Genomic DNA, 25973 nt, shown 5'->3' with positions numbered 1-25973 from the left:
TGAGACCATAGCTGTTTTTATCAAAGGGAAAAATCCTAGAATCCCTTTTACAAGTATTTTGCCAGTATTCCCATATAATTTCAATGTTGCAAGCACCTTACACTCATTTTGGGGGGAAAAGAAGTTCTCAGGCTCTGAATTACTAGCTGAACTTCTCCCCACGAGCAAGTGCGTGTTTCCAGTTTCCTTTCCAGGTGGCCATTAAGGAACAGGCCTGCCTCGGGAAAACACAGCATTTCCTACCAATATAGCGACTGATGGCTGATTGACTTAAAGTAATGCATTGTCTAGCAACATCTTTTCTGTTATCATTGGACCGATTCCGATAGCTGAGGCCTAAGGATGTGATTATAGTAACTATCAGGGTGAGTCTTTTAATCAGCGACCTTTGGACTCATATACAAACTGTCATATTTCATTAGCAGGAAGTGACAGCTCCAAGCTGTTGCAGCTCATTGGCTTGCTCCTCTGGGGAATATTGCACGGAAAGGGCTATTTGCAGTCATCCTCCATGGTCTCCTGTGGCCAGCTTCCAGCCACGGTGGCTCAGCTAAGAGGGCTTATTTTGTTTTGTTTTACCAGTTTTTGGTCCCTGCGAGCACGGTGGTGCCCCATGTGGGACTCTCTCTGCAAATGCACAGAGGAATCAGCGTGTGTGTCTTTGGAAATCCCAAACTGTGCATGCTCTAATACAAGGATGCATGGAAACGAGGCTCTCATCACAGCCGTGCCTTGGAAATGACACAAAAGCTGCTAGAATAGCATCGTGAACTAGGCGGCCGCTTCAAGTCTGTATTTTGTCAGATACACTCGATTAAAAATCAGCTGTCACAAGGAGACGGGGTCAGGGGAGACAGTCGATTCTTTTTGAGGCTCTGACCGGACGTGTCTGACAGTGCTGCCCGTTGACGCTGGGTTGTCCTACTGAACGCATCCACACGGCTGGTCAGTAAGCTTCTTGACGGTTACCAAAAAGCATTAACACTTCTAAAAGAAAACAATATCTGGGAAAGAAGAGCTTCTTGCCATTTTCAAAGGCTGGGCACTTTGGAATCTGAACTGCTCCCGGCTCCCCAAACCTCTCAGTGGCTGACCTGGGACAGTGTGCGGCACCCGTCAGGCCTTCGTACAGCAACGCTGTTGTCAAACACTGTCGTAATCCACACACCCTTCCCCCCAAACAGAGACGTTAAATTGTGCAAGAGGTGGGCATTCCAGAACGGTTTCCTGCTGGATCGCAAAACCGTTGTAGGGCGTTCCAGAAACGCAGAGCCCAGCAAAGTGGCCTCCCGCGCGACTTTTGTAAAGGCCCCTTCTCAGCCACCTCGAGGGCACGAAATCCTCATGCTCTCCTGGAAGTCAGACCTGCTTTGGGCTCATCGTTCTGTGTGGGACAAAATCCATCAAACTAACCGCCAAGGCTTTGTTCCACCTCTGCGTTCTCACCAGTCTCCAATAGCGGAAGAGTCTGTCCCGATGCTGGAAAAGAAAGAAATGCCTGCCCTCTTGTGGGGACGACTGTCCCTGCTCCCGCTGCGGAGATCCGTGCACTCGTGGTGCCCTTAGGACCACGGGAGCTTCTCCTCCGGTCCGGGTGTCTGTCTGGTGGGAGTCTGGGCACATAACCCAGTCAAAGCCAAGCTTGCGCACTCAGCCCTGAGTAATATCTATCTCATCCGGGCGTGCTGCGTGCAAAACACTGCGAATGAGCTAGAAGGTACCATGGAAGTTTTTGGTGGTGTTCAGATACAAACTGGGCTTGTGTTTTCGATCATGTTTCTTTCTAAATGAGACAAATTTAATTGTAGTAACATACACAGTTAAAAAGAAAATGGGCTCTTTTAGCCATTTCTGTGTGCAGTCCAGGAGTGTTGAGTACATAACATTGTTTTGCAAGAAGTCTCCAGATCTCTCACTGTCTTGCAAAACGGTAACTCTATCCCCATGACACGCGGCCTCCCGGTTCCCTCGCTCCGGCCCCCCGGAACCACCGTGCAACTTTCTGTCACGATGAATTCGATGATGCTGATGCCTACGTGGGAGCGGAATCATGCGGCATCTGCCCTTGGCGTCTGGCTGATCTCACTGCACGTCGCATCCTTAAGGTTCATCCCTGTTGTAGCCGGGGCCAGAGTTTCCTTCCTTTTTAAGGCTGAATTATGTTCTCCCGTGTGGATAGCTCACATTTTATCTGCTCATCCACAGATGGACATCTGGGTTGTTTCCATCTTCCGGCTATCGTTCTGCATTGTGGGTTATTCTGCTGAGCCCACGGGGGTACAAGTCTCCCCCTGAGACCCTGCGTTCAGTTCTTATGGGTACATAACCAGATTGCGGGCTCAGATGGTAATTTCGATTTTTAATTTTTTGACGACCCCCGCTGCTCTCCGCAGTGGCTGCACCACTTTCCAGTCCCACCTACAGTGCCCAACGCTCCAAATTCTCCACCTCCTGACCAGGCAAAGGGGACATTTTTTAGACCCATCATTCACAGAAAACAAAGACAGCAATTTAAATCATTTCATTTTATTGAGTTATGCAAAACAGCTTCAAACAACAAAGATGGTGTTACAAAAAGTCACAATAGCATACAATAAACTATAGAATTTAAGCCTCATTATGTGAACTCAGTTAATTGGCTCTGATGAAAAGAATACAATGCCCTTCCAGCCGGCAGGGCCTCTACGTGTTCGGGCTGCTGGACTTTGAAGATCAGCAGATCAGCATTTTAAGAATTTGAGTTTAGTTAACCGGATGGGGGAGGTGTCCTTACACAATGCACCTGTGTAGCAAATCATCCTGACGCACGTGTTTACTGTCTCACAACTTTATTTGCCAGTAACATCTCAGTAAAGGCAAAAAACCAGAATTGGGGACCTATGGATGATTTTAAACTGGGGGGAGAGACGTTCAGAACAAACAACTGCTTCGCTAAGAAGAAAAGAATGGAAAAAATATATCATTATAAAGATGCGCGCTAGTTAATTTTAAGTACTCGAGGCATTTTGCATGCTGCTCAGAGCTGAGAAAAGTCTCTCCAACTGGCAAAGGAGAAATACCAATTATAGGGCATGACATGCTAAGTACAATTTCTTCACGAGTAAACATTTCATTATCAGTAACATTTCATTGTGTTTCTTTTCACTCTGCCACTTACATAAAAAAGCATCAACAAAGTAGTTTTAGTAAAAGAAGAGGGTGATGAACTCTATCCTAGTAGGTGACATCGGAATGTCACTAGGGAAATTTCATACCTGCCAGAAAACATAATTTAGGAAGACTATAAACTCTAAAAGTGAACCTTGCTCATAGAAACCAAAGTAAAATAATTACGCATCACCATCTAGTCTAATGGAAATGTTTTCATCTCCTACTCAGCTTTTTCCCCCCACAATATTAAGATCTTTTTTTTTTTTTCTGAATTTAGAACTAATTAAGAATATTACGGTAACTTTAAATTTTTATGGAAAATTCATCTGTATTCAAAAATGATATAAAATTAGTTTTAAAAGGGTTTAAAAAATCATAGTAGAAATAGAAAGGGTGTGTGCAATTTAACATAAGGTATCTTAGCTTTGGCTGTTGGCTGGAGGACTAAACAGTCTGTATTGACAGCTGAAATAACCAGGTCCCCCCCAGACCACTGCCCATTCATGGCAGGCCACCCTGCCAATATCAAGTGAATGAATTCATAGGTTTGAGGTTTTATCCTCCAAGTCAAGATATGGACCTCTTATAAAAGACAAGTATTGCTTTTTGAACTATCCAGGCAAAAAAAAAAAAAAAAAAAGAAAGAAAGAAAGGCAAACAATTCTTGGCACTAACCCCAAACTTTGGAAAAATCGAGACCCTCCAGTGTCGTGAACTTAGTTGTTTCAAAGAAGACTCTACGAACTTCTAACTCGTTGAGCAGGTAACCGCTGCAAACGGGAACTCTCAGTCTCCGCAGCTCAGCCGTCACAGGTCACTCCTTCAGGTGCGACACCTCCGTAGGGCACAGGAACCACCTCTCCCGGGCACTGCTCCAGCCTCACGGGGGACACCTTCTTAGCGGCAACTTCTTGGGGGAAGGGCACAGGGTTTGGGAAAATTTAAAATAAAGACAAGAAATCAGTGCCTGTACCTTTTGGAAATAATCCCTCAATGTTGAACATAGCAAACATTTTATTTTTTATAGTTTTTTTTTTAAAGTTTTTAATTTATGTGATAGAGAGAGATCACAAGTAGGCAGAGAGGCAGGCAGAGAGAGAGAGGTGGAAGCAGGCTCCCTGCTGAGCAGAGAGCGATGCGGGGCTTGATCCCAGGACCCTGAGATCATGACCTGAGCTGAAGGCAGAGGCTTTAACCCACTGAGCCACCCAGGCCCTCCATAGCAAACATTTTAGACAATGATTTTTTTTCCCATTTACAAGACATTTGTATAAATATTCGGACAGCACCTGTGAGCTCCAGGGGTTCTAAACCTCGGCCCTCTATGCTTTTAAGTTTGGATGATTCTCCGCTGGGGGCTGTCCCATGTGTTATGCAGTGTTTGGAGCAGCCCTGGTCTCTGCCCACTGGATGCCAGAATGTTCCTCCTCACTCGTGACAACCAAGAACGTTTCCAGGCACTGCCGCATGTTTGCTGGGAAGTGCAAAGAGTCTGTGGGAGCTGCATTCAGCAGAGAGCCCCGTGAGAAGCGGGGCTCTCTGCTGAATGCAGGTCCCACAGAGCTCTGCAGTGGCCGAGCCGCTCACCTGTCTTGTTTCGGAGCTCAGGGGATGATGCCACCGGAACGAGAAAAGCCCGCTGCTCACGGGGTGTTTGTCCCTGCTCCCGGCGAACCCCCAGAGTCGGCTCGGGGTCACACATGGGGCTGGGCCCCCACCGTGGGCCACGCCGGGATCCGTAACCATTCCCTCCCACCCTCCAGCGGATTCTTGTCGGCACAACTTTGAAACTTAAAACTAGATGGCTGTAAATCTGATTATAGTTGTCCCTCTACCCAGTTCCCAAATGACTCCCCGAGAACACTGGCTGCCCACGAGAAGGGCCGACACAGAGCCCGCGCTCACCAGGGCTGCTTCACCTGTTGGTTCAAGGTTGTCTGAAGGTGGGTTTGCTTGTGGTTTCCTGAAGCATTCTGGGGCGGGGGGGGGGGCGAGGGGAGAGCACTCAGACCCGGTCTTGCATACGCAAAGGAACTTGGACTTGTAGAGATCTACCCCGAAAGGCCGGGTGACCTATAGCTGACCCACCAGCACGGCAAAGTAGAAGCCAGACCACCATCCAGATAAAACAGGTTAAAAACCCCTGGAATGCAAATCAAGTATTTTTTGCTACTATAAACCAGGTCACAAGTTTCCATTCATCCTTTGCTTAAGGAGCTGACCATCCAAAATACGAGACATGTTCTAATATGCCCATTTTTATCACTGTCCCTTTTTAAACCTATGAGGGCCTTCCCATTTCTGCTCTTCTGGAAGGCGAGCGTCCAGGGCGGGCAGTGCTCTGCGTGCCCTTCACAACCAGGTCTGGGCAATGCTCCGGTTTCAAATGCCAGCAAAAGGCCCATCGGGAGAGGCTGTGGGTACGGACCCACTTCTCATCTCTCTGATTTTGTTCTCATTTAGTTCAGGGTCAGCGTCCAGGAAGCTCAGCGTTGACACAGGCAAGGTGCTGCCACCCAGCCACAAAGGCCACGGCCAGCGTGGAAGCAGGTGCACTTGAACTCTGCTTCACGGCCAGCAGGTCACCAACCAAGGGTGACATTTTCAAAGACCCTTCTGTCTCCAATTATTTGATCTTCTGGTGAAGAGAGAAGTTGGCCAAAGGCTTTTAGAGGCTTGAATAGATGATCCAAAGAAAATACTGCATTTAGGTGTCAAGAGAGCCAGCAGGTGTCGAGCCAAGAAGTCACACATTTATATGGACAATGTGGAGTCCAACACAGAGTGTGAATCCCAGTAACCTGGTCCCTGGATCTCTTTAAAGTGGTCCAAATATTTGAATTGGGTCTCACCTGTTTTTCTTCTCCGATAAAGGGCTGGGTTCGGTATTTGCCTGTTTGGTTAAGTGGGAATGAATGAGCCCTGCCAATGCCAGGCCTGGTGTGGGCTCATGGGCCAAGCTGCCTTAGGGGAGCTCGGCGCAGGTGAGAGCTGGCGCTTGGTAAACAATCAGACAGACGTGTCGCTGAGTACCAGGTGGGGATGTGCAAAGCAGGAGCACAGTCCTGGGCTGTACGTGGGGTGGGGCTGACCTGGCCGGGGTCAGAACCGAGATCTCCGGGATCCAAAGGTGAGATCTTGGGGATCCATGGGGGGAGTCAGCAGGAATTCCAGGCAAAGGAAAGAGGGAGTCTGGCCTGGATGGAATTGGGGGAGCAGTTTGGTTGGGGGCCTAGACGGTGGGAGCGGCGAGCCAGGCCCAGAGTCCCGGTCTTCAGCACGCTGAGTGCACAGGGAAGGGGTTGAGGTGGTCGATGACGGGTAGCGGGGACAGAGGGGAGAGTCCCTGAGATGGGGTCCTAGACATCTTGGGGAGACAGGGTGGACCCGGTCCCACGTCTGTGGCCTTGAGAAGTGGGCAAGGGCTCTGCCAGTGTGTCGTGGCCTCAAACACCAGCACAGAGCAGGGTGGCAGGAGAGAGCGAGGCTGAGGGTGTGAAGGACAGTGACCCCGTTGGGGACCACAGAGAGGGGATGCTCGCCAGGCTACAGGATATTTGCTCCCGGCCTGGGGAGGCTGCACAGGGACTGCCGTTCCAGATCACCAGGGACTTGCTGCGGGAGAGGGTGAGGGTTGTGCACGCAGGTGGGGGAGGGGGCACAGGTGCGGACACGGGCGCAGGTGCGGACACGGGCGCAGGTGCGGACGTGACAGAGGCGTGGCGGTGATGCAGCTGTGGACGCGAGGCGAGGTAGGAGCAGGGGTGGGTAGGAGGAGGAGAGAGGTGGAGGTGGCTGGGGGAGCGGGAACACACCAGGAGGACGAAGGCACGTGGAGCAAGCAGGAGGGACTGGGTGAAGAAGAGGGTGACCCGTCAGCCGTGCCCTGGCTGCAGAACAGGGAGAGGCCAGTGGGACGTGGTAACAGGGAACCTCAGGGGACCTCTGTGGTGTGAGGAGCAGATGCAGGGGCCCGGGAGGCGCAGGAGTGAGCCCAGCGTGAACGTGATGGGAGTTTCATGGGCCAGGGAGGCTGGGCGTCGTGCGGGGGTTCATTTTTCCTTAGGACACCTGAGTGTGCTCAAGACGGGCAGGGGGGGGCAGGCTGGGTGCGAGCGACAGGCTGGCGGGAGGGGGAGGGGGAGGGGACACGAGGAGGTAGAACAGGGAGGCGGGTGGCAGGCAGAGTCCCCACGGGGGCTCAGACCTCAGATGGGGGCGGGGGTGGTGTGGGGGTGGGAGAGATTCCTCCGGAAAACCATGGAAAGTGGTGTTTTAGGACATCGTCAGTGAAAAGACAAATCTGGTCCAGGCTGGCTCTGTCATTTTTATATCTGTCCTGGGGCGCTCATCTCTCTTCTGAGTGTACCCTGCAAGCCTGTGCCTGCGGACGGAGAAGCCGGGGAGCTGCGGGAGGACGGCCGGAACTCGGGTCCCAGCTCCGTCCCGGGGGGCAAGACGCGGGAATGTGGAGGAAGGTCTGAACAGCTCGTAGTGCCCCGTCCGGAAGAACTCCAGTCTGACCACCCGCCTGCCAAGCACGGGGACTGGTCAGTACGAGCAGATCTCAGATACCCCATGGGATATACTCACCCTAAACAAGTATCCGTTGCTCATCCGAAATTCAAAGTTAGCTGGGCAGCCCTGATTTTATCTGGCAGCTCAGAAGCAAGGAACAGGCTGTCTGGTACCCAGAGGAGCATTCACGTCAAGCACTGGGGCTGGGATCCAGACATAGGGGATTTAAGAACGAGAATACCGTGTTCTGTTTGTTTTCGCCGTATGGCCGTATGGTTTCCGGTCATGCCCTTCAGTTCAAAGACTCTCGTAGGACAGGAATGGAGAATGTAAGAGATTGCATCCATAAGAGTTAGGTCTGTCCCCTCGTGGAACAGACCCTTTCACAGGAAAGATGGGACACAGGCCCTTTTTGTTCTAACATGGGAACCCACGTCTGCTCCCCTAAGGCCAGCGATAAAGACTGTGATGCCCACAGTGGCCCCAAAGGACAGAGGTCCACATCCTAACTCCCCAAACCTGTGACTGTAAGCTCATGTGAAACAAAGGTCTGTGACGATCTAATTAGGTTAAGGGTCTCAAGATGAGATCATCTCAGATTTTTCAGGCACTATCTCCAGGGACAAGCGTCCTTGGAAAGAAGAGGAGAGAGGGGGCGCCTGGGTGGCTCAGTGGGTTAAGCCGCTGCCTTCGGCTCGGGTCATGATCTCAGTGTCCTGGGATCGAGCCCCACATCAGGCTCTCTGCTCAGTGGGGAGCCTGCTTCCCCCCTCTGTCTCTGCCTGCCTCTCTGCCTACTTGTGATCTCTCTCTGTCAAATAAAATAAATGAAATCTTTAAAAAAAAAAAAAAAAGAAGAGGAGAGAGAAGAGGGAGGAAGAAGGCTGGAGGGAGGTGTCCACAAGCCAAGAGAAGCCTGGAGCCACCAGCAGGAAGAGGCAGGAGGGAGCACAAGCTCTTCTGACACCTTGAGTTAGGACTTCCAGGCCCCAGAGCTAAGAGAGAGTGAGCCTCTGTTGCTCTAAAGCCACTCAATTTGTGGCCACCACCACAGCAGCCCCAGGACCTTTACAGGCACCAGCCAGGTTCAGGCAACAGCCTGCTGGCTTAAGAGGGGGCAGCCTTCTGCCTCGTGAGCCAGCCCCGCCAGGAGCCCCCGTGACGGATATGTGGAGTCCACCAGGGGGCGCTCTGCAGCTCAAACTGGTGCAGGAGCCACTGTGCCCACTGGGCCAGGGACCACTCCCACCCCTAGCCGGGAGGGGTGCAAAAACGGATCTCAAAACCTGCCTGAGGTGGTGGGGGAGGCCACAGAGTGGGCCCAGCACACACTGGTGTGTCCCCTGCACGGTAACACTCAGCGCCCAGGCCGTGATCCCAAGAAAATCACTCAGATTAGAACCGAGGTTGTTGAAAACGAGTTACCGTCTTCCTGGACTGCTTCTTTTCGGACGGCCAGCTTTCTCTTGCTTCTTCTCACTTTCCCCGAGGCAGCCGGCTTTCCTGGCCCCGCGCCACACTTCGTCGAGTGTCTCTGCATGTTACTCTGTTGGAGGAATGACACGGGGCACACAGTGGGTCAGCAGCATGGACAGAATGCCATTTAGAATCCCACGGGTAAAGTCCCAGCCATTGGAAAGCAGGGAAACCTGCGCCGGGTATATTCATCCATTCATCCATCCTTCCTTTCTTTCTTCCTTGATACTTATTTACTCTAAATTGAGAGAGCGAGCAAGTGCGTGCGAGTGGGGACAGGAGTGGAGAGAGAGGGGCAAGCGGACACGACACAGGACTCGATCCCATGACCCTGGGATCATGACCTAAGCCAAAATCAAGAGTGGGAAGCTCAACTGACTGAGCCACCAGGTGCCCAATGCCTGGTCTATTCTTGTACAAAAAAGGTGGCTTTTAAAAAAGGGGACCCCTCTGTTGTGTTTAGGTCTAGCCAAAAGTGAGCTTATTTTATTTATATATATATATATATTTATAAAATCTGTCTATTTATAAATATATATAGGAGTCCATGAGAAGACATTTATTCTTCTGGAATCTGTCTACTCTCCCAAGCGAGGCTTGATGTGGAACCAGAAACTGAACAGACTGTCAGTTTTGAGAAAATCTGTCACACCCCATGTGAGTGCCACTGCCCCGCCAGGCCCTCTCCTGACCTACCGTGCGTGGAGTTACTGAATGTACACACGACACTCAGAATCAAGAGGGAAGTCACAGGTTTCCCGGTCAAGACTATGAACGATGCATTCTCACACAGGAACACCCACAATGACGTAAGCTAGAAATCTTTCACTGTTTGGGAAGTTCACACGGGAAGTGAGATCCTGGTGACAGGGCAGTCCACTGGCCAGTGAAATAACACCTCCCACCTAACTCCCCCCTCCACCCCGGCTTCAGTGTGGTGCTCTGCCGGACTGTCCTGGATTTTATGGGTAGAAGGGGAAGGACTCATGTGCAAGAGGAGAGGGTTGGTGCCGGTTATTGAAACGTCTTCCATTTTGGGTTGGGAGACCATGGCCCAAGGGTCAAATCCAGTCGGCCAACTGTTTTTGAAAAACAAGTTTTCTGGGGGTACCTGGGTGGCTCAGTGCATTAAGTGTCGCCTTTGGCTCAGGTCATGATCCCGGGGTCCTGGGATCCAGTCCTGAATCAGGCTCCCCGCTGAGCGGGAAGCCTGCTTCTACCTATGCCTCTGCTGCTCCCCCCGCTTCTGCTCTCTCTCTCTCTCTCTCTCGCTCTTAAATAAATAAAAGATATATATATATATATATATATATATATATATATATATATGAAATTTTCTGGAACACTGCCATGTCTATTCATTTATGAATTGTCCGCCTGTGGATGTTTTTCTGTTACAGTGGTAGCTGGGTCAGAAACCGGTTTGCGAAGCTGAACACATTACTTCCTGGCCCCTACAGGAGAAACTTTGCCAGTCCCTGACTTAGATGCTGATTCTGCACAAACAAAGCCTTCTGGGACCAAGGATTCTTTGGAGGATATGACGATCGCTGTGTCCTTTTCCCCAGCAAAGCCCGTGCTTGTGTCCACAAACACACAGTCTCCCTCCCAATTCACGAACCTCGTGGCTGGTGGCTCTGGATGTCGGATTTGGAGTAATGAACAACCCGAACCACACCCAGCCCCTGCAAGGTAATTCGCTAAGATATTAAATAAACCGAGAGGGTAACGAGGTTATTTAGGACCCGGGGCAGAGTAATAGGACAGACAGCCGTGTCAGAGGACTGCTTCTCAAGAGAGGAGGGACCCGCCATTTGGAGTCCAGAGCTGGGTTCCTCCCTGGGGCGGAAGGACGCCCACAGCCCTATGACATATTCTGATGTGGAAACCGCTGCGTGATGAGGAGTGGCAGCTGGTGAACGATGTACTTGCTAAAAATTAAATTGGATTCAAGTATCCAGATATATACATATTTATTTTTAAAGACCTCATATTTTAGGGCAGTTTTAGGTTCAGAGCGTAACGGAGCGGGAGACATAGTAAGATTTCCCTTATGCTCCCTGCCCCCACACACGCACAGCCTCCCCCACGATCCGCGCCCCCACCAGAATGGGGGGTACTTTTGTTACAACCGATGAACCTACGTGCACACATCAAAGTCGCCCAAAGCCCGCGGTTTACACCGGGGTTCACGCTCGGTGTTGTTCGTTCCGTGGGTGCGGAAGATGTCCGATGACCGTGTCCATCATTCTGCACCCACAGATTAGCTGTGCTGCCCTCAGACTCCCCCGTGTTCCACCGGCTCATTCCTTCCTCCCAATCCATGGAAACCACCGTCTTGTTACTGTGTCCATTGTTCTGCCTTTTCCAGAATGCCCTACAGTTGGAACCGTAGAGTGCCAGCCCTTTTCCCTTAGTAGTAAGCGTTTAAGGTTTCTCCACGTCTGCAAGGTTTGGTGGCTCATTTCTTTGCAGCCCCGAATATTCTTCCATTGTCTGGATGGACCCGTTTATCCACTCACTTGCTGAAGAACATCCTTGTGGCTTCCAGCTTTGGGTGATTATGAATAAAGCAGCTATAGACATCCAGGAACAGGTTTTTATGTGGATGTAAGTTTTCTACTCCTTTGGGTGAACAGGAGTGTGACTGCTGCACGGTATGGTAAGAGTTCGTTAAATTTAGAAGAAATCACCAAACTGTCTTCCGACAGTGCTGCACCAAACTGTCTTCCAAAATGACTGCGCCGTTTTGCACGCCCACCGGCAAGGCCCACGCACACCTGCTGCTCCCCGTCCGGGCCAGTGGCTGGTGTCCTCAGCGCTCTGGATGTGGGCCATTTTTGATAGGTGTGTGATGGGGTCTTGTTTTATGTGCATTTCCGAAAGGTATATGACGTGGAGCATGTCTCATGCATTCACTTCACACCCATACACCTTTGGTGAAGCGTCTGTAAAAGTTCTTGCCCATTTTTTAATTGGGTTGTGTGTTTTCTTAGGGTTGTGTGTGTGTGTTTTAAGATTTTATTTATTTATTTGACAGACAGAGATCATAAGTAGGCAGAGAGACAGGCAGAGAGAGAGAGGATGAAGCAGGCTCCCCACTGAGCAAAGAGCCTGAAGGGCTCGATCCCAGGACCCTGGGATCATGACCTGAGCCGAAGGCAGAGGCTTTAACCCACTGAGCCAGTCAGGCGCCCCTTAGGGTTGTGTTTTAAGAGTTCTTTGTGCATTCTGGATCTCCATCCTGTATCAGATGTGAATTCTGCACAACTTTCTTCCCTGTCTGGAGCTGGTCTTCTTAAGTCAGAGGTCGTGCATCTTAGTGGAGGCCGGCTTCCGCGAGATTTCTGTCGTGGATGGCGCTTTTGGTGTCATCTCTGAAAAGTCCCCGCCCTACCCTCGATTTTCTCGTTATCTTCAGAAGTTTTATAGTATTGCATTTGACATTTTGGTCTGCGATCCATTTTGAATTAATTTTAGGGAAGGGTGTCAGGTCTCTTTCTGGATTTTTTTTTCATGCAGATTCGAGTTCTTCCTGCACCATCAGCTGAAAAGACGGTATTTTCTCCGCGGCGCTGTCTTTGCTCCTTTGTTGGAGATCTCAGCGGACGGGAGGTGTGGGTCTGTGTCTGGGCTCTCTGTCCCACGGACGTGTGTGTCTGTTCTGTCACCAGCACACAGTGCCGTGATCACTCCGGCTTCACGGTGATCTCGAAGGCGGGCAGATCCGTCTGCAGCTGCGTTGGCGATGCTCGTTTTTTTGTCTCCCCACGTAAATCTAAAACCATTCTGCTGGTATTGGCAAAATAATGTGCTGAGATTTTTTTTTTTTTTTAGATTTATTTATTTTGGGAGGACACGGGAGGGGCAGGGTCGGGGGAGACTCTCAAGCAGGGTCCCCGCTGAGCACGGATTCCAGGGACGCTGAGATCACGATCCGAGCCGACGTCAAGAGCCGCTCACCTGACTGAGCCATTGGGTGTCCCTAAAGCGCAGGGGTTTTGAAAGGAATCGCATGAATCTGTAGATCAAGTTCTAAAGGACTGACACTGGGACATTGTTTTCTTATCCATAAACATGGCCCGTTCTTCTCCATTTATAAGGCCTTCTTCCTTTGATCTCATTCATCAGAGCACTTTTCTCCATTGTAGCAATTCTTTGCTGTTCTTTCATAGAATTTCTCTCTCTCTGCTCACCCTTTTTTTTTTTTTAAAGATTTTATTTATTTATTTGACAGACAGAGATCACAAGTAGGCAGAGAAGCAGGCAGAGAAAGAGAGAGAGAGAGGGGGAAGCAGGCTCCCTGCTGAGCAGAGAGCCCGATGTGGGGCTCGATCCCAGCACCCTGGGATCATGACCTGAGCCGAAGGCAGAGGCTTTAACCCGCGGAGCCACTCAGGCGCCCCTTAGGGTTGTGTTTTAAGAGCTCTTTGTGCATTCTGGATCTCCCTCCTGTATCAGACGTGAATTCTGCACGACTTTCCTCCCTGTGCACCCAGGCGCCCCTCTCGGCTCGCCTCCCGTTACTCGCCCTGTCTCGTGTGCTGTCGACTTTATCCAAGCGCGCCTTCAGCGTGTCCTTCAGGCTGTTTTAAATTCCAGGTGGTTCCGACGCCCCTGCCATGCCTGGTTTCGCTGTTCTGTCTCTCCAGATTGTGACTTTTTTGGGGGGATGCCTCGTCATGCTTTCCTGATAGCTGGACTTGACGCCCAGGGGAAAGGAGCTGCTGTAAACAGGGCTTTGGTAAGCGGAGGGGAGATGGGGGGAGGGGGCATGTTCTGCAGCCCCGGAGCGGGTCTCACTGTGTCCGTGAACCGAGCCTCTGGACCGTGAACCTCACAAGAGTTTCTTGGCTTTATTTTCCACCGCAGGTGCTACCCGATGGCTCTCGTGGGCTGGAGTCGGGGGTCTCCATTCCACTGGGACACTTAGCTCTGATGATATCCCAGCGGATTAGGCTCTTGTGAGCTGGTTTCCCCAGAGGGAGACCTTGGTAAGGAGAACAGAATGTTCTGGAATGGTTCAGATCCCTTCTTCCCCTTCCTCCTGCTGGAAGGAAGCAGACGGAGATTCTTCTTCTGATTGTTCACTGCGGGAGCCTGGTCCGGCTCCTGGTGGTAAGACTCGCAGTGCTGGGGCGCCTCTGTGAGCGGGCTGCAGTTTCTAACTCTCAGGTGGTCGCCCTGAGCCTCCAACAAGTCCTCAATCACCGTTCATGTCTCCCTGCCCCTGCACTGGTTCCCGTGGAGGCCTCTACCTGGGAGTCCCCGCTCTGGGCGGCCTCGACTTTGTTCACCTGTCTGTCTCCATTTTCCGGGCCGGCGCTTGGCCCCGTGTCCTCCCCTCTCCTACAGATCCTACAAGAGTTAATTTTTCAATCTATTCAGGTGTTGACTTGTTGTCAGGACAGAGTGGGAACTTCCAAATGGAACCGAAAATGGATTAATTTTTTTAACAGTTTTATTGAGATTTAATTCATACACCATACAAGTCATCTTTAACTTAAATTGTGTAGCTCAATGGTTTATTCCTAGCATTGTAAAACCATCACCACCATCAATCTGAGAACATTTCCGAAAGAAACCCTAAGCCCTTAAGGGTCACTCTCCATGTTCCCTCCCCCAGCCCCTGGCAACCACTAAGCTACTTTCTATCTGAATATTCTGGACATTTCCTAAAAAGGGAGTCATAGAATATATGGCTTCTCTTAAGGTTTACCACGTTATTGGGTGCATACGTACCTCATTCCTTTTCATGGCTGTGTAATATTCCACTGCATGGATGTACAGTGTTCTGTCCATTCATTAGTTGACGCACATGCCAGTAGTTTCCACTTTTTGGGGTTGTTTGTGAATGCTATGACTATGAATTTTGTGTACAAGTTTCTGTGTGGTCCTGTGTTTTCAGTTCTTTTTAGCATATGCTTAGGAGTGGAACGGCTGAATCGTATGCTAACTTTATGTTTCACTTTTTGGGAAACTAGGCGACTGTCTTCCAAGGTGGTGTCACCATTTTCAAATCCCACCGGGGCTATAAGAGGGATTCGATTTTTTTCACACCTTTTGTCATCTGTCTCCTTTGACTGTAGACCCCTCAAGGCTGGCCGTAGGTGTTCCCACTGTGATTCTGCTCTGCATTTCCCAAGCAGCGAACAACGCTAAGCCTCATTTCACACGCTCACAGGCTATTTGTAGGTCTTGTTTGAAGAAATGTCTGTTTAGGCCCTTTGCTGATTTTTCACTGGGTATTTGTCTCTTCATCTTGAAGCTGTAAGAGGTCTTTGACGTAGGCACACCTCAGTTTACCATACTCTGCTTTACTGCACTTTTAGGAACTGCATTTTTTTACAAGTGAAAAGTCCGTAGCAGTCTTGCACCGAGCAAGTTTACAGACAGTATTTACACTTTGGTGATTCTCATAATATTGCAAAATTTTCACTGTTATTGTGTTTGTTATGGTGATCTGGGACCAGCGATTATAACTTGCCAAAAGCTCAAAGGATGGTTCGCATTTTTTAGCTGTAAAGTATTTTTAAATTAAGGTCTATGCTTTTTTAAAGACGTAATGCCACTGCATACTTAACGGACCACAGCACAGCATCAACGTCAACTTTCACATGCAACGGAAAACCAAACATTCCTTCAGCTCACTTTATCATGACATGTGCTCTACTGTGGAACTGAAGCCCACGCTCTTTCCAAGGCACGCCCGTATTCTAGAAGCAAGTCCAAATGCACTTCCTTGAACGCAGGAAGAATATGTTCCGAGGAATTCTATGAGGTGGACTCATTCTTTCTCTGTTTCCTGGTTCTTCACACTGAAACGCAGATTCTTTACACTGCTGACTCTTTACAGTGTTAACTCGGTATGAACGCGGCTATGTTTGGAGCATTGCCACTGCTTGTATTCGAAATTCTGAACTTGAGTATTAATGCTCTGGAATTACCCAGAAACACACAAAGGGAAAAGAGAAAGCTTTCTCCCCATGAACAGGGTCAACTTCAGATCATTCAGACACTTTTACAAAAGCTAGCCGGGAGCACATACCCGGTCTAGGGATCTGGTCCATCATCTGGGCTGGTTTTTCAAAGGCCACAAATTCTTCCACACTCTTCCTTTCAAAAAAACCCACCACCCCCCACTCTCGAATGTGGGCTGGACTTACTGATTTGTTTCTAATGAATACAGGTAATGGGTCACTTTTAAAACTAGCTGACAAAGGGCCCAGTGGCTTCCCCCTCACTCTCTCCCCCTTGCTGGGGGTGGTGAGGAACAGCCCAATGGAGAGGTCCATGTGGTGAGGAACTAAGCCTCCTACCAACCGTCAGGGGAGGGCGCCATCTTGGAAGTGGAGCTTTAGGCCCCGCCAGGCCTTGGATGAGGCGGCCCCCAGTGGACAATAACCAGACTGTAACCTCATGAGAGATGCTGAGCCAGATCCACCCAGCCAAGCCCCTCTCAAATTCCTGCCCCACAGAAAATGTGCGGTAATACACGTCTGTTGTTTTTTTAAGCCACTACGTTTTGAGATAACTTGTTAGATGGTGACAGATAATGAATACAGCGCCTAAAAAATAAATAAATGGAGGACTAAAGGTACTTTTTTTTTAAAGGTATTTCTTAAAGAATTACCAACAACACTTTTCTAAGAACGTCTCTGAGATGTGCTGAAACCTGCATCCTCTCTGTGAAGCAGCCTAAATCTAATTCACAGGAACAATGTTAACATGTTACGCCGAAAGCAGGTGTCCTCGCAGGTTCTGGGGAGTATGAGAGTTCCCTAAAACGATCTGCAAGATTTTCTTTGCAGAACTGTCTTTTTTTTTTTTTTTTTCTTTTCTCGGAAGGGGAGACCACACTTTCATAAGATTTTCAAGAGCTTGGTGACTCCGAAAAGCTAAGAACCACTTCCCCCTGGCAGGACAGATGCTGCCTTCAGCCCTGGCGAGTTTCTATAATTGGGTTTAAACTCCCCGGGTTTCAGCGCCTGTGAAACAGAGGAACCTCTTCGAGGAGGATTTACTGGGACTTAAGTAAGCTTACCCAGCGGGAGAAGCCTTTGCCACACTTGGGGCATCCGTAAACGGCCGGGATGAAACTGGCATCGTGGTATTTCTTGAAGTGCGCGTTTAGCAACTGCTTCTGCCGGAAACATTTACTGCACGAGAGGCAGGTGAATGGCTTCTCCCCCGTGTGGGTGCGGATGTGAACGGTCATATGACGTTCCTGGGAGGGAAGCCGAGGGAGACAAGCTGCTGAGCAACACACGTAGACATTTTCATCCTTGATGTTATTTTATACTTTCCCTCCCTCCCCAGCGAGGAGCGCATGGTGAGGAAAAACGGCGGCGCACACCCTGTCAGGGCGGCATTCCTAGGGTGGAGCACAGCCTGCCCCACCAGGAACCAGACTTGCCCGTATCCCCACTGCCAGGCCACCAGTGAGCTCCCAGCAGGTCCCACAGCCCCTCGTGGCCTGTAGTGGAACATTCCTTGGGGAGCGAAATGATAATCACTGGGACAAATCTTACTACCTATTTAAAAGCATAAAAGTGATCAAAGCTGTTCTCAGTGAGGAAATAACCAGAATTTTTAACTAAGATTTACATGAGTATATAATTGGGAGAAGCAGGACACAGATACATATAAAGTCAAGCAAAAGACCCATTTTATGTTTTATTTTAAATGCCATGGTCTCGCAGAGGAGACACATGCCCACTTCTAGGTTCCTGTTTGAAACTGAACTGTGTTTCTCCAAGGCTCTCTCTTATGAGTTCTCTGTTCCCCACAGGCGTTTCCTCGCACCCTCCTTCCCGGACAGTGTGGCCCCGGAGGGACGGAGCGACCCTGCCCCGGGAGGAGGGCGTGAGGAAGGGCGCATGGGGAAGACGGGCCTTTCTGGATTCCATTCCAGCCCAGTCCACTGACCTATCTTGTACTTGGAGGGCATCTTTTACCTACATGAATGATTTTGTAAAATAGTGGACTGATCGGTCATCTGGCAAATCTCAGTTTATTGAGTGATGCAGAGCTTCCAACTGTTGACACATTTCAGGAAGCTCTATGAAGAAATGCTTCCTTAAAATCGCTCCAGTCTCGTTAGAAAAGTCTTCAGTGTTAGCAAGCTGTCAAGCTCCCGGTGGTGGAAATACAAATTTCTAATTGTGTATTTCCTCTTGACAGCTGAAATCAGATCTTTGGCAACACATTTTCCTGGAAGTGATGGACTCGTTTTATTTACTTTCAGAAAAAGGGCAGAGTGTTGCCAAACGTCTGAGACGGAAGAGGCGAGTCTGTCGCTCGTGTTTTCAAGTGGGAGCAGTGGTCCAGGGAAGAAGGGGTCCAGGCTAGTTGGGCTGGCAACTCGGACAACCCGCTGGGCACTTTGCTCTCCCCTGCCGCTGGGTTTCGGGAGACCGCAAAGAGAAAGCATGCACGGGGAGGGAGGAACGGAGGAAGAGAGATTTCTGGAGCAGACGCCTCGCTGAGCGTGGAGCCCGACTTGGGGCTCGATTCCACGACCCTGAGATCATGACCTGAGCTGAAACCAAGAGTCGGACGCCTCACCGACTGGGCCACCCAGGCGCCCCTCTCAACCATACTTTTAAGAATCGTCGCTTTGACATGTTGGCCCACAGCTGCTTTCTGGTTATTCTGAAAGAACAACTGTTCAGTATTTTCACGGCGACAGAGGATGGCCTGCAACACTCCCGTCTTGCACACACCACGGCCTCCCTCCGCCTCCCCGAATCGCCTGGGACCTCGTACCTGCTTGCAGGCGTAACTGCAGTGTTCACACTTGAACCTCTTCTCGTTCTTGTGAGTCTTCTGGTGCTGAATGAGGGCGTAGCGTTCATGGAAGGCCGCAGAGCAGCAGCGACACTTCATCTCCGTGGCCTTGTACGTGTGCAGGTTGCGTAGGTGGACACCTGAAACAGAAGGGCGGGCGCTGAAACCGTGTGATTTCTGCTGGCTGCTCTCCTGAGCCCTGTGTTGACGCTTCTCCGTCTTAGCACTGCTGGCCCCGGGAGCTGGTTTCTTCTTGGGGTAGCTGTCCTGGGCACTGTGGCGAGTTCAGCGGCGTCCCTAACCCAGTAGATACCAGCAGCATCCTTTTTCCCCAGTTGTGACAGCCAGAAGGTCTCCAGGCCTTCTGCCTCCCCGGGGAATGAAATCCTTCCATGCTGGGCACTGCTCAGAAGGCACCTTGTCCTGGCAGGTCCACAAATCACCCCTGCACTAGGCAGGGAGGTCCCGCGGAAGCTGCGGCACAGCAGACCCAACGTGGTCACTGAACCAAGTGCTCTGAGAACCTGATCACGGTGTAGGTGGGTTTTCAGGATAATGTTAAGGCAGTTTTGCATAACAAAGATAGGACCTCTCTAACCTAACTTAAAAAAAAAATTGAGATGTTCTGTTAGAAGTCGATGCCCTGCTTTCTTCCTCTGTTGTCACTGATCTAGGACGTGTAGTGAGGTCTGATTGGCCGTACTTCAGAATAATTTCTACTGAACTGAGTCTCACACATGGTGGTCTGTGGCCCTTCGGGGGAGAGGCCAAACCCCAATGGACAGCTGGAGGAGGTCCACCCGTGATGTGCTGACCCAGTCACTGGGGAGCCTGACTTCCCTGGCAGGGGCAGTCAGGAAGACTTCCGGAGTTTGCAAAGCATCTCACCGGGTCTGAGAGGGCCCTCCCCCCCACCGAGATGAGGCATAACCTACATCATTTTGTTGTGCTGGGAACAGACGTGTAGCCCTTGTGCCCTAAAAAGTCCCACTAGGCTGTGTTTTGTGGCATGCTGGTAACTATACTAACGTTGACAGAATGTTCCAGATTTTTAGAAAAAGGTTAAGGCTCCCAAAAACCACCCTCACTCTTCCAGAAATGTTCTCAAACTGTGCACCTCATCTCCAGACGTTCTCCGGGTGAATCTGTGACTTGTACTTGTGCTAACATGCCCTGAGTATCATGGTGTTACACGCTTTGACAAGAGAAGTGAGATCAGGGACAGCGGGAAGCCCAGGATTCCCGGAACGAAGGGGAGAGGCTCATCACTCACCGTCTCTCCCCTGCTGAGCCCTGCCCAGTTTTCCGTGGGGGCAGGATCAAACCCCAACTCCTAAATCTGGCATTCAGCGTCTCTCACAGTGCATGCCTTTCTCGCTCCATGCTGTCTCGTGCCATGAAGAGGGTGTCCCATGTCACGACAAGGATGTCGGGGCACAGGCTGGCCCCTTTTACTGCAGTGAGTCCCCTAAGGGGAGGGCTGTTTGGGTTCTCCCTGTCGCAACCTCAGCTCCCAGAACGTTTTAGGGTCACAGGAGGGGTCTAAGAAAGGTCCGCACAGTATCACTCAGGAGAACTTTAAGAGTCAGGCCACCTCTGGGCACCTGGGCCCCTCCTAGCTTAGGGGACCATGGGGCAGTTCACGCTGTGTCTCTAAGCTCCTCCATCATCGAAGCCCCTCCACCCTCTGTAAAACCAGGCTCAATGTGGAACAAAACAGTACCGGTGGAAGTCCTTCCTTCAAGAGCTAACATACGGGTGACTGACTGTTTAGCAGGTGTACCCGGAAGTGAACAGGCTTAGAGCCACGAGAAACAAGCCACGGAATTGCACTTCTGCCATTTCACCACTAGATGGCACCACAGGACCGCTGGGGAAAAAACCCTCTTCGGCAGCGGGTCCTGCAGACCAGGAGCCTGCCCGTCATCAGGCCAGGGCTCCACGAGTTTCCAGGCTCTGTCCCTTAAGAGCCAACCAGTACCGTCCCTAAAGGAAGTTCATGAAGCCAGACACTCACGCAGGTCACTCTTCCTTGCGATGACGGTGGCGCAGTGCGGACACTGGTACTTGGGGACATTCTCGCTGTGCTTCTGTACGATGTGTATTTTCAAGGTGCCACTCTGGGTGAAGCGAGCGTGGCACACGTGGCATTCGTACGGCTTCTCGCCTGTGACACGGACGACAAAAGTGACCCTCTGGTGGCTTCGCCCAGCAAACCGGGATCCCCTCCACAGGTCCCTGAAGCTGAAAGCCGTTCTTCATCCCCGAGGCTCCTGTCTCAACCCCTTCCTTGGACATTTAACCACATGACTGGAGCCTGAACATTACGTCAAGCACAGCTTGTGGACAGGGGCTCAGACGGGCGGCTCTCCCGCCATCTGGGAGCTACTGGTCCCCGCCAGCTGCCTGTGCCCACCCAGGTCTACAGAACAGAGACATACAAGTAAACACAGTCTTCGTACAAAGAATATACGTAGAGTAAGTGCTACAAATACCACCTAACCCACTAGTCCCACTTCTGGGTATTTAGTGATTTGGAAAGATACATGGCCCCCTGGGTTTCCTGCAATGTGACTGACAACTGACGACTTTACTGAACAACAGTTCAGTAAAGAAGTGGTGCGTATGTATATGCATTTATACATAAAATGGGATATTGCTCAGCCACCAAAGAAAAATGAGATCTTGCCATGTGCGATGACACGGGTGGGCCTAGTGGGGGGTCACATTAAGTGAAAGATTCAGGCAGAGAAAGACACCGTTGGATTTCTCCTAGATGTGGGCTCTCTGGAACAAAACGGACAAAACGGACCCATCGATGCCGAGAACTGGAGGTGGCCAAGGAGACCGGGTTTGAGGGACCGGCCGACAGGGGAAGGAGACTAAGGGGTATGAAATTTCAATTATAAAATAAACAGGTCACGGGGATGTACAGCTTGGCCCGGGGCGTGTGACTGGCGGTTCTGTGTTCACGTCGTGTGTGTCAGCTTGTGCGGGGGCAGAAGGGGACTTACGATGAGCATTGAGTCAAGTGTGTGACCGGACAGTCCCTCTGTTGTGCCCCCGAAATGAGTGTGTGTGTCCACTACAGGCCCATGAAAAATAACTAAAAAGTAAAGTAAGCGCATGAGGAAACCAGCACGCTTTCTGTTCTGCCTTAAAACAGGAGGGTCAGTGAAGCAGGGGACAGACATCCTCGACGCAGCCCCGGAGGCAGACACTGGACGGTGGTCCGCTCCCCACCCGCCGTGGGCCCGCCGGGGCTAAGCGCACGCAGAGGGGCTGCGCAACTCCCCAGAAGGGATGGAGATGCCCGCTCTGACGTCTGCGCCTCCCACGGGCCACCAGGAATGTTCTGTCCCGGCTCCCGTGCCACGGGGACGCCGGGCCGAGCCCGCTCGCGCTACCTGAGTGTGTCCTCATGTGCCTCTTCAGCTTGTAGGTGTCCTTGCTGGCGTAGCTGCACAGAAGGCACTGGAAGGGACGCTCCCCCGTGTGCGAGCGGATGTGACGCTTCAGCTTGCTGGCCTGGGAGACAGACGAGGGGACGGGGGACGGTCAACACTTCCGCGTCGTGAGCGCCTCCTGTGAGTCAGCGTCACAGAAGATCTGGAGATCGCTCCGACTGTAACGTCCACGGGGATCGCACGCGCCCAACACGGAGAACCACTCGTGACTTTGTTTCCCCGCACCCGGGGTGATGTTTTCCATCTGATGGGCGCATCTGAGGTCCTCGGTGGGTGAGGAGCAGCAATTTCGAGAAACTCTCAGACCCACCGCATGTTACAAAGGGAAGGCAGAAGTCTGGGGTTCTCGTCTCAGGGGCAGGTGGAGATCTGCACGCAGAGGCCGGAAGACGAATGTTCGCGTAAATAAGGCGGGAGCCTCGAAACAGGGTCTTTGATGGACCAACAACCTCCCCGTGAAGCACTTCACAGAGACGGGCTGTGTGGGCCCTAAATGGCACGAGTATTAGTGTTTCTTTAAAGAAGAAACTTTTTTTTTTCACAAAGACCACAAGGAGGCAGAGAGGCACGCAGAGAGAGAGGAGGAAGCAGGCTCCCTGCTGAGCAGAGAGCCCGATGCGGGGCTCGATCCCAGGACCCTGAGATCATGACCTGAGCCAAAGGCAGAGGCTTAACCCACTGAGCCCACCCAGGTGCCCCAAGAAGAAACTTTTAAGTAAAAGGAAGCAACTTCTAATTTGATTAATTATATACCCCAGGCAATTAATTGAAAGGTAAACCGCATATTCCCTCTGGTTTAATCATTTTTCTTGTCTGTTTGATCACCTCTTAGAACTGTTCTCCTGCACGCTCTTACTGCGGGCCCTTATCTGCCTTCAGCAGAACACGGGGCCACCCTTGGGCGACCGCCGTCAGAGAGCCGGTGTCGGCCCTGGCTGCTATCTCGGGAAAGCTATGCCGGGTCTGGCTCCCGGTATGTGACGAGCGTGCATTAAGCCTGGAGAACATTCCGAGAACCACGCAAGACTCAGATGGAAAACAAGGTGCGAACGGAGAGCTTCAGCTGAGAGTTTTAGAAGCAAAGTGCATGTCTTCGAGTATATGAGAAGGCAAAGAGAAAATTCTAACAGTTATAGCGGGAAATGTTTGGTCCGTGGAGAGAGCAGCACAGGCCGCTGTGGGCAGAGTTGTCCTCCGTGGCTCCCAAGGGAGCAAGCGACGAGGGGTGTTCACGAGCTTTCAGGGGTGTCATCATCAGCCCACAGCTTGGACATATTCCTGCAGGCCCCAGTGTCAAGGGACAGGGCGGGGGGAGCTCAGATGACTACAATGTCCCCTGCCCCTTGCAACAGAGCAGCAGGGCAGGGGCCATGGCAGTGGCCAGGGTCCCTACATTGAGGCCGACCGCTCCTTGGGCTGCGTGTGGACGAGACAAGACGGCTCTCTGCCGACACGCAAGCTTGTGCTGAGAACCCGCAGGACACCAACAAGGAGGCGGTTTGAGTCTCGGAGTCTCGGACAGCTTTGTGCTTTGAAACCTTCCCTGCGTGTTTCATACCCAGCCACGACCTTTCACTCCGATGACAAATAAATTTTTAAAAATAGTAATAGTGGGGAAAACAATTCTTGGAACCAAATCCCGACCCCGTCTGCGAGTTTCCCTCATTTACGAAATGGGGTTGCGTCATGTATGAAATCCCAGCCGTCCCCTTTCACTCCGCTCCCCGCAAGTGTGTGATCCGTCCCCAGATGGGCTCGGACCCAGGACCCAGCATGCACGGAACGGAGAGCCACGCAGCCCTTCACAGCTCCTCGTAAGGAACCGGCTTGGCAAAGGAAGTGTCGCAGGCGGCTGTCATTTCATTTGGAGCGTGGCTGAGCCACGCGGAAGGTATAAACAAAACGATCTGGTTGAAAGGACCGTAACACACCACCAAGGTTTGAGGAAGGTGGTCTCCCTGTGTCTGAGAGGGGAAACGGGCCACATCGGATTCTTCCCCAAGTTGCCTCGTATCTGCCCGGGTTCCACCCAGGAAAGGCCCGAAGTTGCAGTGAAAACTCTGATTGGTTCTGTGTTCCGTTCGAGCAAACACCCTTGGATTTCGTAGAACAGAGTAAATTCCATAAAATACCAGATAGGACTTTCTAACACATTGGGGAAACATTTCTCAAGTACAAGTAATTTCATTTGTAAATTTGTACTGTACTTTTGTTAATTGGTAATCAAAGAAAAAAATTCAATTTTCTTTCTTCCTTTTTTTTTTTTTTTTTGAGAGAGAGAGATCGTGCAGAACTCGCAAACAGGGGATGGGTGCAGAGGGAGAGGGAGACAGAGAATCTTAAGCAGACTCCACACCCAGCAGGGCTCCATCACACAACTAAGAGATCGTGACCTGAGCCAAAACCAAGAGCCAGACGCTTGGCCCACAGAGTCAGGTGCCCCTCCAACTTTATTACACCCAGAAAATAGAATGAATATTACTTCCTGCATAGATTTTGTATGAATAATATCTTTAGGGAAACTTACTTTTGTAAGAGATTCTATTAGTGTTAACTTAACTTTCATGTCCACTTCTTACTAAGAGCACCTTGAAGCTTCAAGCATGTGAATGAACTTACTTCCACGCTGGCGTACTTGCACAGGGAACATTTGAAGGGCTTCTCGTGAGTGTGTTTGTAGCGTCTGTGTCGGACCAGTTCTCCGCTGGTGACGAATGCCATGACGCAGTCACTGCACTTGTAGGGCCTGGTTCCTGCAAAATCCCACAGTTTATCCTATTAAACAAGACGCAACCACACGTTCTCTGAGGAACTTATAACCTATAAATTAGACTCAGTTTCAGAATGCTTTAAAAATTAAGAAGAGGCCCTCTAAAAATCACAAATACCCCAGACATTTAGGAGAAAACTCTTTGTAACATTTGATGTTTTGAGGCAAAACTGAAGGAAAACTAAATGTTCAACGTGTTATTTTAATATGCCAATAGGTAGATTTCGCATTCATACGTAAACATTAACACTTATCCTTGATGGGAAACCTCCTTCTCCTCTGGGGTACCTGTGTGGGTATTGACATGATTCCGCAGAAGAGTGACGGTGCGGAAAGCTTTCAGGCAAAGGTGACACATATGCGGCTTTTCAGTGCTGTGGGTTTTCATGTGACGATTAAAACTCGAAATTCTAGAAGAGGTGAACATGCAGCTATCACAGTGGAAGGTTCGCTTTACTTCTGCAAGAAGAAGAAGATAAAGAGTTTGTGTATTTGTAGAAATCTTCCTTGAGATGTTCAAATTTCATGGAAACACACTGAAGTAACTTGGCACATCCTTTTTTAAGCATCATGGGGTGACTCAACAAAACACATTCCATGCAAACAGCACTCAGAAGACCTGGGACAACTCTAGTAACAGACAAAGCAACCTTAAGACAAAATCTGTTACAAGAGACAAATGAAGAGATTATACAACAACAGACCCAATCCGTCACAAAGGTGGAACAATTATAAACATATATACGCACCAAATAACACAGCCCCAAAATACCTGAGGCAAAAATGGACAGAGCTGAGTGTAG

General features: G+C 50.5%; 1 protein-coding gene across 1 annotated transcript; it reads right to left on the bottom strand.

Annotated features, from left to right (window-relative positions):
- Window positions 1-2543: 2543 nt before the first annotated feature.
- Window positions 2544-25621, bottom strand: CTCFL (CCCTC-binding factor like). The gene is made up of 8 exons (XM_059132876.1): window positions 25459-25621; window positions 25020-25153; window positions 22341-22461; window positions 20951-21100; window positions 18913-19073; window positions 17189-17371; window positions 9094-9214; window positions 2544-4060 (listed from the first exon to the last, which is right to left on the bottom strand). Exons 1-8 carry the CDS (start codon window positions 25595-25597, stop codon window positions 3951-3953), a joined length of 1119 nt encoding a protein of 372 aa, XP_058988859.1. The 5' UTR covers window positions 25598-25621; the 3' UTR covers window positions 2544-3950.
- Window positions 25622-25973: the final 352 nt, after the last annotated feature.

The sequence above is a fragment of the Mustela lutreola genome, chromosome 9 (assembly GCF_030435805.1).
Source record: "Mustela lutreola isolate mMusLut2 chromosome 9, mMusLut2.pri, whole genome shotgun sequence".
NCBI classification, from domain to species: domain Eukaryota; kingdom Metazoa; phylum Chordata; class Mammalia; order Carnivora; family Mustelidae; genus Mustela; species Mustela lutreola.
This window is presented reverse-complemented; position numbering and strand designations above follow the sequence as displayed.